This window comes from Monodelphis domestica, chromosome 2 (assembly GCF_027887165.1).
Source record: "Monodelphis domestica isolate mMonDom1 chromosome 2, mMonDom1.pri, whole genome shotgun sequence".
NCBI lineage: Eukaryota > Metazoa > Chordata > Mammalia > Didelphimorphia > Didelphidae > Monodelphis > Monodelphis domestica.
In genome coordinates this window covers 362077593-362096487 of record NC_077228.1, presented here as the reverse complement: position 1 = coordinate 362096487, position 18895 = coordinate 362077593, and the positions used below count along the sequence as shown (strand labels likewise).

At 36.7% G+C, this 18895-nt stretch overlaps 1 protein-coding gene across 1 annotated transcript in view; it reads left to right on the top strand.

Moving 5' to 3' along the window:
• The window catches only part of SIM1 (SIM bHLH transcription factor 1), a 79057-nt gene that overhangs the window by 51549 nt on the left and 8613 nt on the right, over positions 1-18895 (top strand). The window contains 1 exon segment of the mRNA XM_001367862.4: positions 17600-18002. Coding sequence (XP_001367899.1) covers positions 17600-18002 — 403 coding nt within the window.

Here is an 18895-nt window from a genome sequence, read left to right as displayed (position 1 = left end):
GGGGTAGGTCATTTATATAGTGAGCATTTGGCAAATCTTAGTTTTAATCTCCCCATTTGTAAAATGCAGTTAATAATTCACTATCTGCCTCATTGAGATGTTGTGAGGAAGGTACACTGTAAACTTTAAAGCATTTTGTAAATATGTCCTTAATAATACAATTATCACTATTTTGTAAGAGAAAGAATGGATATGGTCATTTGTGTTTATAGGATACACAATTTGCAATCTCATTACTACACCTGAATACATAATAATCAAAGTTTTTCTTACATAAAATTGAAGACATGTTCATTCATGTTCCTAAAGTATTTTGAAGATGTGCTTAAATCCGTCCTGGTTATTGATTTTCCTTTTCTGTCATCATCTTATCAACTAGATTGTAAGCTCCTGATATTCCCCATGGTGCCTACAAGAGCACTGAGCATATTCATAAAGCATTTAACAAATGCTTTATGAATAAATAGAATGAATGGTGAGGAAAAAAATGATCATGTGACTGAGAAAATAAGGTAATATGTCCTTACACATATTTAGTTCTTTTCAAGGCCACATGTCACTGCCAAATTAGTATTCCAATGCACTGCTTTTAACCTATCATGTTCCTACTTTAGGACTTAATGGCTCCTCACTGGAAAAAACCATTCCTTAGCTTGAGATGTAAGACATTCCATTGCCTCTCTCCCAACCTCATCTCACCCCACTTTCTTAAGTGAACCCAGTCTTCCAGACACATCAGACTGGCTTCTAAGTATGTCAGGCACTTAACTACCAGCAAATCTTTATGCCATTCTTTCTTACCACCTGTCAAGATTTGCCTACCATCATCCTTGAACACCTAACTCAAATACCTTTACCACAAAGTTCATCACTGATGATCCACTATCCTGAGGAAAGATTTCCTTTTGTTCTCTATGCCACATAACTAGTATCATTTTTGCTACTTTGCTTTGTAGTCATTTATGTCTAGTTAGATTGTAATCACTCTCCTTCTCAGCATGTGGTAGCACATTATTTTGCACATGATTGATAATTAAGACATTTTCTGAATAAAAAAATGAATGAATGGATTTATAGAGCATCTGTTGATGCAGCATGTTCAGATAGTTACCTCAGAGGCAGAAAAAAATACCACAAAAGTACTTCCTTACAAGAAGACTAAGTAGAATAGAAACCCCTAGAGGGGCAGAACTTTTATTTTTGTCTTTTTATCAACAAAAAGTATTTAGCATTAATATCACTATGTGCCTTTCACCGAGTAATGACTTAACACATGTCTATTGAATCAAAGAAGGCAAAATATGTACTTGAAACAGTAGAATAAAATGTTATCTTAGGAGTATAATAAATACAGAGAGAACTTGTCCACACAAGCAATTGAAGTGTATGAATAGATGTTCCTGGTGCATGATTCTAGGGAAGTTGTTTAACCTTTCTGAGCCTCAGTTTCCTTATCTGTCGCTATGTTTCCCCATAGGATTGTTGAGTGAATAGAATGAGATAATGTGGGTCATTATCTTCAAAAGCTCATTTTGGGGAAGCATAGTATCATATAGAAGGTGCTTAATAAATGTTGAATTGAATCAATAACACTTTTCTAAGTTCTGTGGTGGATGGATTTCTTGTCTATCCATTGAAAGAATAGAGAGCAAAACTGGAAGCCTTTTTTTTTCCTTTAGAGTTTGCCAAGAGGGCAGCTCTAGTGGCTCAGTGGCTAGCCTTTTCAACACAGTGCCTCCACAGGGACCAATCAGAGGTCTGTGGTTTTCAGATGTTCTTGAGCAGCAAGCCAGGTCACATGCACAGAGAATTAGAGGACATGCTCCAGTCCAGCAGATGAGGGCTACTCTCCTGATGACCCCCATTATATCTCAGTCATATCATCATTATATTAAATGCCTAGGAAATGAATAGAGAGAATAGATCTTGAATTACTTCTTGACATTTTTACTAAAATGCAATTTTTTTAATGCTTGATGGCCCTAGAAGATTTTATTGAGGTCAAGGTCTATATTCCCTTTATTGTATATCTTACATACATCCCTTTTTTGTCACCATTTATTTTTAAATATAATATAATATAATTGGAATATCATAATACATATGATTTGTTATAAAGCTGCAATAATTTATAATAAACTTGCTCATTCAAGAGAAGCAAATTCTTACATTAGCTGTGTCCACAAATCTATCTCATTCATTTCTCCTTCCTTCCCACCACTCCTCCCTCCCTAAGAAGGCAGGTAATATGATATAGGGTATACATATATTATCATATAATACATATTTCCCTGTTCATCTTGTGAAACAGGACACATATTGTTTACACTAGAGAATAATTCATGGAGGAAATAAGGTGAAGAATGGTATGTTTTGATCTGCATTTCAACTCCATCTGTTCTTTTTATGGTGGTGAATGTCTTATTTTGTCATGAATTCCTTGGAGTTGTCCTAGATCCTTGCCTTGTTGCTAATAGTCAAATTATTCAAAGTTGATCATGATACATTATTGTTGCTACTGTGTACATTTTCCTAGTTCTGCTTACTTCACTTTGTATTACTTCATTTAAGTCTTTCCAAGTTGTTTTTGTTTTTGCATTTTTTTTTGGTGAAAATCTTGCTCGTAATCTCTTCTATCCCTATTGTGTTTCACATCTTTATTAACCCATACCCTAGATTAGTGCAAAGTTTCATTTTTTGTGGGGAGACTTTCCAGGTATTTTGGTTACTATCACATAGACACTACGTTTGCCTAAAATCTATATAGAGAGGAATTACAAAAAATATTTTCAGTGGTTTGAATTAGTGCCTTTCAGAATTCATCATTTCTTTCCAATAATGAGCTAAGCATATGCTTATAGAGGTCTTTGAAAAGGATTTAAGGCATTTAAGAAAGCAGTAAACATCTCCTGGATAAAAGGTTTGAAGGCTGAAACTTACTATTTGTGTCATCTTGAGCATGGCTAGAGAAGCAGGAAAAGAATTGGGTGATTTCAATGTCTAAATCCCGAGTAAGGAGAAATTATCCCATAGGAAAGAAGTGTTCAATATAGTGTGATGTTACAGACAAAGACCAGGGAACTGGTGATTATGAAGTCACTGGTGATCTTTGAGTGCATAGTTTCAATAGAGTATGAAATATAAAAGCCAGATTTTTCAGGGGATAGAAGGAAATGGATGTGATCAATATGGCTCACTTTTCCTAGAAGTCTGATAATAAAAGAAAGAAGAAAGATGGGCTAGTAGTAAGATAGGATGGGAAGGTATATACAGTTTCTATATAGGTCTTTGTGTTTTACAAAATACTTTGAGAATCTGTGGGTTGAATAATGTAAATAGAAAATATACAATTAGAAAGTGTCATAGCTGGGAAAGAAATATAAGCTTGATTCTAAGCCAAATGCTTTCCCCACTCTATCACCTTACCTCTAAAGAATAATAAAACACAGTTCCTGTCCTACCACAGCCTAATGAATATTTGCATAGGGTGTGTAGAGAATATACAAGTGCTAATAATACTATTATACCTTTACCACAGAAATGTGGCAAGACCATTAGAGAGATAGGAACAAAATGCTGTGTGAATTCTTAGGAAGGAGAAGAATTAAAGCTGGAAGGAGCCCTAAGAAGTCCTTCTCTTTAGTCCTCTAATTTCAGAAGAAATTGACCTGAAGAAAAAAGGGGCTTGTACGAGGTATATTAGTAACAAAGTTGAGATTTGAATTCATGTCCTCTGATTCCAAAGTTAATGAGAATTCTTCACCCACTATATTGCTATACCCAGGTGGACCCAATTGACTACAGATCAGGGGTTTGGTGGGAAGTCTTTTTAATTTTGGAGGGCACTAGAAAGAAGGTTCAACACAGTTTGGGGTAATCTACATGAAATTAAGATCTAATCTAATCTAGAAATTAAAATTTCTAGTCCCCAGGCTACTGTGCTGAGGAGTGGCAAGAGGAGATTGGCAGCTAGAGCATGGGTAGTGAATCAGATCTCTGGAAAGTCTAACTGTTGCTGGGCTTCTAAACAAACATGGGTGTTGGTTTGTGTGTGTGTGTGTGTGTGTGTGTGTGTGTGTGTGTGTGTGTGTGTGTGTGTGTGTGTGTGTGTGTGCTAATGGATTTGTGGAGGGGTGATGCCTCTTAATGGGTAGAGAGAATACTGAGGTGATGCGGTATACCTGTATAAAGGTAGTGTTGGTGCCAGTCTTTTCAGAGAGCAATGATTCTTCAGGAGAGATAATATGAAGAGAGACTCTCACAGAGAAGTTGCAGACATTTAGGGATAATTGGCCTCCTACTTTCCTGTTTGTCTTCCTAGATACTACAGAGACAATTTCTTCTTGGTTAGAATTGGGTCTTGGCTTTTGGTTTACACCAAGATTTTATCTTTCTCAGAGGAAGAGCTCATTCATTGTGGTGTATCTTTTCTTATATTATAATCCATAGAATTTCTTCAATTTCTTTTTGCTCTTTTGCTTAGATAAATATAAAATGAGTTTACTGATCATTTTCAATGTATAATGGTCTTTTGTATTTATGTCTTTTGGTGGAAGGAGCTAAGCTGGTTAACATAAGTTAAGGGCTAACCCTCCTTCCTTCCCCTTACTTTTAAAAACAACAAGCTTTTTTGAATCCCTAAAAGTCATATTCCTAGATAACCAGTGTTTGAAGGGGCAGATGGATATAAACCAAGCCTGATGTACTCCAGGGACAGAGCGAGTACCCAGTTATGACCTTTCTCCTCCTCCCCTTAAAGGAAAAATCACAGTCTCCCCCCCTCCCCCCCGCCCCCAGGTGTGGGGTAGATTCTAGAGCTATTGATCTCTGCTGCCTGTGAATTATATTTTGACAATTAGATAACCCATGTAGACACATATATTTCATGGTCATACATATATCCTACACATAAATGTAGTGAGAACGGTTTATTACAACAAAGTCAGCTCAATGAAATTTCATTATGGCTAAATTTATGGAACTGTTGCTGCTGCTGGAAACAGCATTCTTCTATTCAAAATTTAAAGGGGATAGATTGTGCCTCCTTTGACTTTATAGAATAGGATTTCACTCATCTACCATGGAAGCCTTTTAAAGTTTGTAAAGAACAGGCCTTAAGCATCCATAACCAGGAATTCTCACACTTTCTTCTTAGATCATTCATTCATTCATCCTCATATTTCTTGAATATATTGTAAGAGCATTGCCTTGCATTATGCTATGTGTTGCCCCACAAAGCCAAGCTTTAATAGATGCATATCTGTTGCTGTTCTAAGTTTTTGTTATTGGGTTTTAACTTTGATATCTTCTGTTTCTTGATTTAGGGAGAAACAATAGAAACTACATCTGCTAACTTTAAGTGAGACTGAAAGGAAGCTATGTATCTTGTTTGTTTGAAAGAGATTAATTTGGTTTAGGGGACTTAAGTTTCCATTTCTTTCCTCAAAATTATAAATCTCATGGACTTTCCCTCCAGGTTTGGGATAGGGGATGGGGTAAGTGGTGGCTGCCAGTTTGCCAGCAGAGTTGGAGCAGACCCCATGCAATTACACTGCCAAGAGCAGCCTGTCTTTCTGTCTTTTCCCTCAGCCTCTGAATAAACCATTGAGAGACCAAATAAAGCTGCTCTAAAAGAGGTGGAGCAGGTGGCACCACCTGTACCCATCTCATTCAAGCCCGTCTAATCTGCCACTTAGTTGCGGGCAATCGGATAGTGACTTGGAGGACTGGGTGGACAGAGTGGAGTGCTTCTGGCTCATGCCCTAAGCCGGCTATGGATGAGGATTACTATTAAAATTAGTGCTACTGGTCATGGAAAACTGGGATTTGCCCAATTGTCTCTAGATGTTTTTGTATTATCTTGACAGGTTGGGATGGACAGGCATTATCATTTCAACCCATGGGCAGGGTGATCTCATTAGGATGAAATAATCGTGGGTAATGCCTGTCTAAGAGAGTCTGAGCAAGTATATCTTTTAAATCTTTTTTTTTTCTCACCTTTGGAAAAATGTGTTGTTGTTGGAGTTGCATATGTGTGGGGGGGTTGGGGGGTTTGGGGTGGGGTGAGGAATGGATTTTATGGTTTTGGATCCAGTTCACTCCATTTGTAACCCTAGAGGAGAATCCCGATAGAGTTACATTGGAAGTCAATCTGGCCCTTGGTTCCAGATTGCCAATTCCTTTCCAGCTGCATATCACGTTGACATCGAATGAGATGTAGACCGTGCTTACTTTTTCTGTGAGAAAAAGGAGTGGGTTGAATCCCAGAGATGTTTTTGTTGCTGTGGGGGCTTGGATTTAGAAAAAGTCCCGACTATTTCAAGTGGCTTTTGCAGTTTGCTTGGAATCCTCACATGTCTCTGCTTAACGAAATAGTTCAGAGATTTTGCAGGTAAGAATAGAAATGGAAATCTGATTCTATTCAGAAACACACAAAAATAGTTTAGATTAAAATAAAACAAACCTAAAATAATTTGTAAGCTAAACCATGAACATAAATCGACTGTGAAAGTAATTAATATCGATATAATTTATGTTTGGAAAATTGGCATTGGTTATCTTAACTCAAGTACAAGAAGTCTTAACCTTTTTGTATCACAGATCTATTTAGCAGTATGGTGCAGCTTATGAATCCCTTCTCACAATAATATTTTAAATGCATAAAATAAAATATGTAGGGTTACAAAGAAAACCAATTATAATGAAGTACAGTTATCAAATGTTTTTAAAAACAAGCTGAGGTTAAGAACCCTTTCTCTTGAGGTACAGAAGAAATGGCTATGAAGCATTTGGAATCTATATGGAATTAAGGGTTGGTCATTTGACCAGTCATCTTCCACAGTTATTTTGAATCAAAAAAGGAAACTGTGTGCTCTCTATTCTTGAATTTCATTGCTATTGGAATGCATGCTCAAGTTTTTCTTGAAAGAGATTTTTATGAAATGAATAGGTAGCAAATATCAATGACAATCATAACCAATAAGCTTGTATTTTCCATATTAAAGGTATTGTGTGATCATGAGGGTACTTTGAATTATCCCCAGGCTTTTAAAAATTATGTAATATCAACATATTTTATTTTGTGAATTTTTAAATTTAATAATTAATTTAGAATATTTTTCCATGGTTACATGATCCCCAAGCCTTCTAAATGGATCATTTAAATGACTCTGGATGCTTGCTTATCACCAGTTGCTTTTTAAGGCCATTGGCCATATATTACTTTTAGCGTATGTTCCACTAAGGTATTTTTTATCTCATTGGGAAAAGACCCTTGGGCTGTTTTTCCCCACAAAGAACAATATTTACTGCTTACTAATAATACATTTAGCAAATGACAAAGTGGCAGACAAGACCCTCTGTACTTTAATTATTAAAATAGACCTATGAAGAAAATAAAGATAAATTTCTTTCACTGTTGCCATCTCAGTTGATGTCTCTAAATGTGAAACAATATCCTGGTTCAAAATGACTTGCACAAGATAAGTTTTCACAATTTTTCTTTACTAAATTTGACCCCATTTACCTTTGTTGACAGTTCAGCTGCCTTAGAAGAGGGCTGTGGGTTTATTTGGTCTTTCAGATGACTAAAACAGCTTAGGATAGTATTTTTGAAATTCATTTTATTCTGACATTAGTTCTTCTCGTCCCCTTATGTTTATCCTTAAGGAACTCCTGGCAACTTCCAACGTGCTCCAAATGCTAAAGCAAAAGTCTTTTTTTTTTTTTTATAGTAAACATGACTCCTGTTTGAATGAAGAATCACCAGCAGTGGGGGTTATTTTAATGGACATGCTGTATTACTTTAATCTAACCCTTTCACCATCTGTTCTGCCCATAACAGTGAATGCAAAAAAAAGAACATATTTTATGTTTCAGGGTTACATTAGTAAAAAGTAAGATAAAAGTGATTTAAAAGCATGCATATGTTCTCAGTACAATGCAGTCTGCATCTGTGATGTTTTTTCTCATGGTTAAGACACAAATCAAGGAGAAAGCTGCTCACGCCTGATGTAGTGAAAGTTTTCATAGAAAACAGGACTTTACCATAAGAGGGTTTCACTATATATTTTATAGCTAAAAATGATAAAAACTTGAATGAGCTGCCAGGAAAAAATAGATAACTGTAACATTTATTGTATGAACATCTGGCATTTTTCCCAAGTTGGGTTGTTGTCTCCATATCCAGATGAATGCCGAGCACCTGCCTACAACACATTGTTGAGAGAAGCCTGAATCTTAAACATATTATCTGAAAAGGAATGTGCACAGCAATACCTACTGCATACCTTTTCCTTTCAGGTTTGGGGCTCGATCAGAGGAAGTACCCAGTAAGGGTTGCCCAGAGCGGGTGTTTGGGTTTAAAGTAGGCTCTTTGGGAAAATTTGCTGGGATTTCATGCCACTCAGTATTTTCCAGGAGCTTTTTCATTTATTTAACCTGTGAGAATTGAGCCTGGTTTGCCTTGCTCAAATATGTCTTCCTAAGGAATCTATTGGGAAGATAACTATTTTTGGATAAATCTTTATCCCCAAATCATTTGCCTTTTTGCTGATAGGCTGAACTTGAATTTCTGAAAGCAGTTTAAGCCTCAGGGAGGCACAGCTGTATCATAGATTAGGAGCCCAAATTGAGAGGCAGCAGGCATTGTGGCTGTTGCTTTGCCTTTTCTGCCACCAGTGTGGACACCTATATTTAGTAAATGGAAGCTTTGCATTTGAACAAGTAGACCTTCCTCTATTTGTTTATTTTCTTAATTGGCCACCATAGAAGCTTTGTGGTGTGGCAGAGAGTGGGATCTGAAAAACCTGAGTTCAAGCCCTGTCTCTTCTAACAAGAATTAGACCCTGGGCAAGTTTAACCTTTCTGCTCCTACAGAAGATTCTCTAAGACTATGACTTGCAGAACAGAGTTTTCTTATCACGAATGTCCCAAGTTTATTTAATTATGTGTCAGGACCAATTAAAAAGAAGTGATCACAAGGAGAGGCTTTTTTAGGGAGTTCCTTGCTGGCTTGTTCAATTTCTTTTTGTGAGATGGAATTAAGTATTCTATTTCCTCTTTTGGAGGAGAGACTTTCTAAAAAAGCCAAAATTTGAAGAATGAGAAGAATTGGAGATGGGAAGGAATATGAAGGGAGTTCATATTGTGAAGAATATTTGATATAAAAATCACCTTTTCAGAAGAAACAAGAGCAGTAGTTGCAATAAAATTAACAAGCATTAGCTTCCAATGAGCTTGCAGCGACTGATCTTCAAGCCTAATTCAAACTTAGGATCCAAATATTTTCTTTTTGGTTCTGAAGGGGACTTTTGTCCTTAGAAATCAGAGAAAATGTCACATGGATTCTTTATGTAAAGTGACTTGGTAGGAATGTCATCTTTTCATAGGAATGCTACCAATTTCAGAAGTTTAGATTATCCCACCTAGTACTCACTGGTTTAGATAACTGCACTAGGATCACAGTTATCAGTAATTGCTTGGTGATCTCACTGTGTATGGATGTGTGGTTCATGAAGAATTCACATTCACTCGTTTTTATTTTCAGTTTGAATCATATCTCAAATGATTTGATTTTTGTTTAGAAACAAATCCTATTTGACTTGAGTAAGGGTAACTGGAAGGTAGTGTTTGGAAAACTGATTCTCCAGGTATCTAAAGCAGATTTTAGAATTCTAACCATGGCACTGATTTTTTATGTAACTTTGACCTCGGTATTTTTCCCACATTGGTAAGATCAGTCAATCAACAAACATTTATTAAACTTCTTCTCTGTGCCAGATCTGGGGCTAGGACCTGGGTATACAAATTACATGAAATCACATGAGACAATTAATGAAAGAATCCTTACTTTCTAAGGGAATATATTCTAACAGGAGATAGACAGCAAATGCATATATAAGTACATGCAGAATAAATATAAATGAAGTTTTCTCCAAGAGGCACTAGAGAGCCATTGGAGTTTATTGACCAGGAGAATAACATGGTCAAACTTGCAGCTTAAGAACAATTTCTTTTGAGGGGGATGGACCAGAGAGGTGAAAGCCTTGAAGTCAGCCCCCCCAGTACCACCCTCCCACCCCCACCCCACCCCCACCCCCCGCCGCCAGATATAATTGCAGAAATTTGGGAGAGAAGTGATAAGGGTGGAGCTGTGTGAGTAAAGAGAGAAGGCGTCTGATGCAAGAGAATTAGGTTCAGAAACAATAAGATTTGGCAAATGTATGAATATAGCAGTGATGGTAGAGTTGAGGATAGCACCAAAGCCTCCAGATCACAGTTAAGGAAAACCTCAGTTTAACTTAATAATGTTTTTGTGGGATCATCATAGTTTTTTATAAAAGGGAAATAACTGTTTACATTTATATAAATATTTTAGACCCTTTTCAATGCTTACATTTAAAAAAATGATCCTTAAGAGAATTCTATGATATTATAGGGCATTACAATTTTTAAAATGGGGAAACAGTGACTGAGTGAAATAAAATGATTTTCTCAACATTGCACACAAAGGAACCATGAGTAGAATATGCATCTCCCATTGATCAGTCCATTTGTCATATTGAGGTTCTGAGGTACATGGAATTTGGATTTTTACATACCCTGTTTAATTACGTAGCATGGCATTTTGTTGGTACATATTTCCATTTTCTTAAAAATCTTTTTTTGAATAGAATTATTGTCTCAGTCTATCCTATAAAAAATCAAGACCTTATTGTACTGTGTAATATCACTTGTCTCCTTGATTGAAAGATGATAGAAATGCAAAAATTTGCTACAGAAAAAAAAACATAGAATAGCAAAAATTTAGGCTAATATTTTAAGTTCCTTCTTTTCAGGAAATGAGACTGATAGACAATACTTCATGTTCAAAATTAGTGGCAACCAGTAAAACTGAGCTTGGGTGGAGAGGAGTCACATAATGACACTTCTAACCCTAATATTTATCCCTTTGCAAACTGATATTGGCCTTTTGGTCACATTTTTAAGTTCAAGTTTCCTTATGTGTCTTCTTCCTTTATTGACCGTCAGGCTTTTTTTGAGGTACCAGATCCTACATGATGAGTTGTCAGACTTTTTACCAACATATTTATTCATTAATTTATTTAACAAGCACTTATTAAGTTCATCCTTTATATAAGGTGTGGCCAAGGAAATGTTATGTGCAGAGAATTATGCTAAACACTGGGGATATGATGACAAAATGAAAAATGGCCTCTCCCCTGAAGGAGTTTATATTCTATCAATCCATTTTTGCCCATTTCTTGTAATCTCTCCATCCTCTGAACTAACATAGCATTTTTTTGGGGGGGAAAATCCTCATTCACTATACTTCTACATTATTGTTTGCACTGTGTTCACGTTACCTTTATATATTTGGTCTTTATTATAATTATTTGTATGTGTACATGTCTAATCTCTCCTCTTGGATATCAGGTCAATAAGATCAGATACCTCGTCCTACTCATCTTTATTCACCCTCTAATGCCCACTCAGTGCCTTAGATAAAGAAGGCCCTTAATAAGTATCTATTGAATTAAGAATAATAATAATAACTAGTATTCCTATAATGTTCTAAGGTTTGCAAAATGTTTTACATATAGTTATCTCATTTAACTCTTATGACAACACTGAGACAAATATTATTATTATCATCCCCATTTCACAGATGAGGAACCTAAGGCAGAAAGAAGCTAAATGATTTGCCCTGGGTCACTTAGCTAGCTAATAAGTATATGGGATGAAATCTGAACTCCAAGACCAGTGCTACATCCTCAGCACCATCTAGCACTTACCTCTCAGTACAGTTGTATAGACATGCAAATTTGCATGTTCTAGTAGACTATAGAGGCATCGTGACATAGCCTTCAGAGTCCCAAGAGAGGATTCAGAAAACCTTCAGCATTTGCTAGTTTTCTGATAAGATCATTCAACAATAATATTTGAATATTGGGAGGATCTGAGGTTTTGTTATGGTGAGTGCTTCTGCTATCAATACCAATCATAACACCTTTGTGACTTAGGAAATATTTTTTGGATGCTGCCATGGCCAAGTATTTCACTGCCCTGTGACCAACCTGGTAATGAGTGCCCTGAGGTCAGGGAAGGTTTCATTTTTTTGGTCGTTGCATCCTTGGCACCCAGCACAGTACTGGCACATGGTAGCTGCTTAGGAATATTACAAATAACCTTGGATTATAGTGCTTTCAGGTTTAAATTAATATTTAATATTATAATATATAATATATGATATAATAATATATAATATTACTTCACTTTATCCTCCTAGAAACCTTGGGAAGTATGTGCTATTATCATCCCTATTTTTACAGATGAAGAAACTGAGGCAGATAGCAGTTGCAGGATTTGTCCAGATTCACACACATCTTTCTGATTCCTTGTTCTGAATTTTATTCATTGTGACACTTACTTGCCTATAATTATAAGAAGTTCAATAAATACATAACAAGCTTAAAAATGCTTGTTGAATTGAATCACCTTGAAGGGATATCTCCAACTTGGACCTGGACAACAGACATAGTTTTTCACAGGGGTAAAATGATAGACTTCTAGGCATCATGAGTCTGTTAAGTCTTTTCCTCATGACAGTCTTCTTATGAAGAGATACAAATATTGTATTTATTGAACAAGTGAAGAAACTGAGGCACAGAGAAGTTAAGGAATGAAAATTGGACTTGTTGAGCTCTTATAGTATCTAGAACTAAGTCCACAATCCTTGATTTGTCTAGAGTCACAGAGATGGTCAGTGTCAGAGTTGGGATACAAATTAGGTTTTTTGACTTAAAAACTGAAGAACTAGGGGGCAGGTAGGTGGCTTAGGGAATTGAGAGCCAAGTCTGGACATGAGAGGTCCTGGGTTCAAATATGGTCTCGGACACTTCCTAGCTGTGTGACTCTAGACAAGTCACTTAACACTCATTGCCTAGCCCTTATCTCTCTTCTGCCTTGGAAGCAATATGCAGTATTGATTCTAAGATGGAGGGTAAGGAATGGTTTAAAAAAAATGGAGAAACTTTTATGGTGTCTTGTGCCCCTTTTTTGAATCTTAGTTTCCCTAATGGCAACATACAGATACTAACCTACTTTCTTTTTCATTTTGTTGTGGGTAAAATTATTGGCAAAATTATAAAACCACAATGCATAAATGTGAGTTATCATTCATTGTTTACAACCAATATTTATTTAGCACCTGCTATTAGGAAGGCTCTGTCTTAAGGTGGGAGTTAGGGAAGGGGATAGAAAGGTTCTATATCAGTGGTTCTCAACCTTTCTAATGCTGTGACCCTGCAATACAGTTCCTCATGTTGCAGTGACCCCAAACCAAAAAAGGATTTTGGTGGCTACTTCAAAACTGTAATTTTGCTACAGTTATGATTCGGAATATACATTATCTATTCTCATTGCTACAAATTGAGAGGTTGGGAACGGCTATTCTAGATGAAACCCTAGGGGCATCCTTCTGCCCCATGGAATTTGTCATCTAGTGGAATTGCTCCCAAAGCCTATGAATGTGGCTCAGCAGACTGATGCTACGCAGATTGTCAGGTGTTTGGCTGTCCTTTGAATTTGAGCTGCCACCTGGAAGGATTGGTTGCTATTTGTGTCTCTTCTTCTCCAAGTCAATATGACAGATTTACTCAGAGTGAACCATCCCACCTCTGGCTGTTTGAACCCCAGGGCAGCCTATCTGCTGCTATTGTTTCTCAGCCACTGGCATGACCCTTAGTTTCCAAATTCTGCCTTAGTGTGTCCTTGAAGTGTTTGCCTGGTGTGCCTGTCTGCCTTGTGCATGCCTGCCTGCTCGGGGTTTGCCTCATGTGGAACTTTTCTCTGTGAATGAGGAACAGAATGTTCTTTTACCGTGAGCCAATAGCACTTTCTCACATGTACTCAGGGTAAGCTTTTTTCTTTCTGAATAGAGCTCAAAAGTCTTGACTGGAGTACTTCAGAAATAGGCCAGGTTTATACTTTTATAAAAACAAAGCAGAATCCGAGCAACCCCTCTCTTGGAGGAGCACAGATGGTTTGAATTTCTCCAAGGGCAAGCATATGGAGATGGCTTCTGTATGGCAAATGTACGAAACTCTGATCCCTGCTGATGAGGAAGAGGGTGGACACTAGCTAACCACTTACTGTGGCCAACGGCCTCTTCTTTTGAAAAGACAGATCTGAAGACTGTTAAAAGAAAAGGTGTTTGGGATTTTGAAGAGCTGCAATGTAGAAAATCAGACTTCTGCCTCCACATGCACCAACCGTCTGTGGTAGGGGAGCTGGGACTTTCAGCCCTCTTTACCCTCTTCTTGATATCATAGACTAGTGGTCCATATATACAAATAGCAAAGAATTAATGAGAAAATCTGGAATAGTAAGGATAAAACTGTAAATTGGAATTTGCATACAATTATGAACTCTGTACATCATATTTGTTAGGATTTTTTTGGAGTTCTCCCAAAGAAGACCTGCCTATGCACCTAATCTTTCTGCCTCTAAAGGGCACTGGTCTGTCCTATTCAAGAATAGGAATGAGAATGTTATTATTTTTCCTCTGATCCTTGTCCTTTAGGTCTGCAGGCTTGTTTTTAAAAGGCATAAATATTCCCTACCCTACATTCCCCTCAAAGTCCAGCCTGAGCCAGGGGTGATAGAGAGAAAGAGGCATCTGTGAAGAGTGTTTTGCTTGTTTTTTCTAGGGCAGTCAGATAGAGACAGTAGGGGTGGGCTAGGCAAAATTTTCTGAGGATCTAGGTTTTAGTTTTCCAATATTTTATTTTTAACCCAATTACATAAAAAATTTTTATCTTTAATTTTCTTAAACTTGAGCCAAATTCTCATTCTCCCTCCCTTTCCCACTCTCTGAGATAGCAAGCAATCTGATATGTGTAATAGTATAAAATATCTTTCCATATTAGCCCTTTTGTGAAACAGAACTCAAATGGAAAAAAGTGAAAAATGTCTCAGTCTTCATTCATACTCCATCAGTTCTATGTCTGGAGGTGGATGGCATTTTTTCATCATGAACCTTTGAAGTTTCCTTGGATCCCGGTGTTGCTGGGAATAGCTAAGTCATTCCTAAATGCTCATCCCATAATATTGCTGTTACTGTGTCCAATATTCTCCTGGTTCTGCTCGCTTCACTTTGCATCAGTTCATATAGGACTTAGGCTTTAGGTCCCTGCCATGGAAAATAATAATAGTCTTTGATGGAGGTGAGAAAATTATAACCTGGGATCCCTTACAGCACATGAGTACTGGGGTAGTTTCCTCCTCTAGTCTTGATATGGCTAAGGCATAAGAGTTACTGTGGTAACCATCCTGAGGATAGGATAACCCCCTCTTTTCTCCACTTTGAAATCAGGGTCCTCCACTGACATTTTACTCTGATGCCTCATTAGGGAATGTAGATAACACTAAGGTGGGGGGATCTTGAAAACTGAGTTTGTTGTTCAGTCATTTCAGTCATATCCTACTCTTTGTGATCCCATTTGTTTTTTATTTGTTTGTTTTTGGCAAAGATAGAGTGGTTTGCCATTTTTTTCTTCAGTTAATTTATAGCTGAGAAACTGAGGCAGAGAATAACTATTATTAAGCTATTATTAAGCTATTAAGCTATAAAGCTAGAATGGTATAATGTACAGTATAGTCATGTGCTATGTGGCTGTTGTCCTAGAACCAGCCTAGCTAAGTTGAGAAAAATACTTATTACCATGTTGGATGCAGGCTAATGGAATTTCAGCTTTAGGAATTCATAAAGACCAAGAGGTAGAAGGATTATAGGAGAAAGATAGAAATGTTGGCCAAGGAGGTGTCCACGCTAATGTAGTCATGGATCCTTCAAATATTGAAATGACTTCAGGATAGCATTATTTATTCTATTAATTTCCATGGTTTCAGATATAGCCTACATTATGGGAAATTAGCTATGGTCAGGATTTTGCTTTTTACATTTGCCCTGATGAAATTCTCAACAAGCAAATAGACAGCATGCTTCTAAATTAATAATCCACTATCCATCTATGAGGGATCATGTGTGTGTGTGTGTGTGTGTGTGTGTGTGTGTGTATGCGTGTGCTCGCATGTTAGCATATTCTATCTTCTGTGCACTATTTCATAGGGATTAGGAAATTAGGAATTAGGAAAGAAATAGTGGAAAATTGTAGGTGGACTTCAATGGAGCATTTGGCAATGACAGAATAACAGGGAATTCTGGAAAGTTAGGTTTTAGGGAAGAGCAAAATATTTGCAAAATGGGGCTTTAATTTTCCAAAAAACCCTAAAGGTATTTTTCTTCTTTTTGCCTCAAAGGTTAGCTTAGAGCAATAGATGGAAATTGCAGAAATAGACTTTTGTGTAATGATAAAAACCAAACAATTATAGCTGCCTGGAAGTGGAATAAACTGCCTAAAGGGACTTTGAAGTCTGTCTGGAGGTTTTCATATCAAAGCTAGAAAATCAAATTTGGAGGATGTTCTAGAGGGAACTCCTTTTAGGATATGATTTGAATTTCTGAAATATCTCCCAAATCTTTAATTTTATGGTGGTGGAAATATACTTAAAAAGTTAAAAAATGGAGCTATACCTTGTTAGTCATTGTAGAGTGTAATTCATTGACTGGTGCATATTAGACCTTATCCAAGGAGTTTCAGTTACAAAAGAATAGAAAAGATGTTATTAAATACATTAGCATATATGGCTATGGTATAAATCCCAAGGAAAAAAAGTTATAGGGAGGCATTGGTATGCCTCAATTAGGGATCTAAATTTATTCCAGTGCTTCTTTGCCTATTTGACCTTGGGAGAGTTTGCAAAACTCTGAATTCTAGAAGTGATTCAAGTGAACCATATTTTTTTTCTTTTGGGTATGTAAAAGTTATTTACATAAATATTTTACTCCTAGAGACACATGATAAAAGAGTATTTGAATCACATAGGATATTACCCATTATTTCACCAAGATTTTGCAAAACACTTCTTTTTAAATAAAAAAAATCAATAAAAAACCAGCATTGCTGCTCTCCTCCATCTCTGAAACAATGCTTTCTTACTTAAAGATGTTGCCTTCTGAAAGTAATTACTTAAGGAAGTATATGTAAGCTAAGTAAACCAGCACATGACCATGTCTAAAATGGTTCTATTTACTTCTCTCTTTATCAGTTCAGCGATATCTTCCTAAGCTTCTCTGAATTTTTCATATTTATTTCTTTCAGTAAATTAATATCCCATTACATTTATATACCTCAATCAAGGTGCAGCCACTTTATTTACAATTCTTTGCCAACATAAAAAGTGTTGCCATGAGGATGTTGGAATATAGAGACTTCTCTTTTGATGTCTTTAGATAAATATCTTGATGTAAGATGTGTAAGCAAAGGATATGGGCATTTTCATTATTTTTTAACCACAATTCTAAATTTGCAGTATGTTTGAGTCAATTCACAGATCCTGAAACTCTTCATTGTTGTTTTTCTTATTCTAGGATGTACACTATGTGAATTTTTCTCCTGATTCTGCTTAATTTAGCTTTGTATCCATTCATAGATGTTTTCCTGGAAACTTATATTTCTTCTATTTTGTCTTCTAGTATTCTGGATTTCACACTGAAAGATCTGAATCGGATCATGACAGTCAATGGGGAGGAAGCCCACTTACAGATACTGCATCTCCACAGTTACTGGACCCCTCAGAAAGGCCCAGTTCCCAGCATGATGCTTCATGTGCCTATAGACAGTATTCAGACCGTACTGCTCTTTGCTATGGCTTTGCACTAGACCATTCCAGGCTGACAGATGATAGGCATTTTCATACCCAGGCCTGTGAAGGAGGCCGTTGCGAGGCGGGTCGATACTTCCTTGGCACCCCACAAACTGGAAGAGAGCCCTGGTGGGGCTCTCGTTCAGCACTGCCCCTAACCAAGTCCTCCCCAGAAAGCAGAGAAGCCTACGAGAACAGCATGCCACACATAACCTCTGTTCACAGAATTCATGGTAAGAGTAGTAGGGAGCAAATGAAAAATGTATATGAAACTCTAATTATGATTAATAGTAGAGTCTCTGCTGAGATAGAATTATAAATTTCAAGGCTGCCAAATACTATTCTAGATGGAGGGATGTACTTGTTAGTCCATATGGTTTTCCTTTAAATGTATAGATTTGCAACTCTGTACTGCTCAAGGTCATAACAAACCTAAGAATGAGAGTTTTAATACATTAAAATGCCCATTGAATCTATTTTTAATTTTTTGAGAGAAAGAAAAGTGTTTTAGTACCTTACAATTAAGAGGTAAAAAAATTTGTAGGTAAAGAGCCAAGGTTCAATTCTTAGCTCTTATTTATTACCTGTATGGTCTTGGGCAAGTTAGTGAACATCTCGGGGTCTTGATTTTCTTCATTTATAAAATGAAGGAATTGGTGAGATAGCTTCTAAGACCCTTCTAGCTCTAGATTTATGATTTGATAACCCTTTGATTCTTGCATGTATCTTTTACATTCTTGTGCTCACTTGGAAAGTAGAATATAAAAAGTGCGCTGGCCATGTAGAAAAATCATTTAGAAGGAATCTTGGGATTAAAGCTGGGTTTCCATCTTGGCTTTATCATATAGATGTTGCATGGCATTGCAGCCTCAGGAAAATGGAGAACATACTTCAATTGCTTAGCATCACAAAAAGGTTTTTTAGTCTGGTGTGCAAAGTAAATGAGGGATAAGTAGACATCTGGTCATTTCCTCCAGAGATGAGTTCAGGAAGGTCTCTGGAATTCTTTCTGTTTTATCTCTGTTAAAGAAGACAATGATGCAAAGATTAATTAGAAGACCCTAGTACATGCTCCTGTGTACTCTCAGTGTACTGATCATTTAAAATAAGTTAACCATGGTAAAGA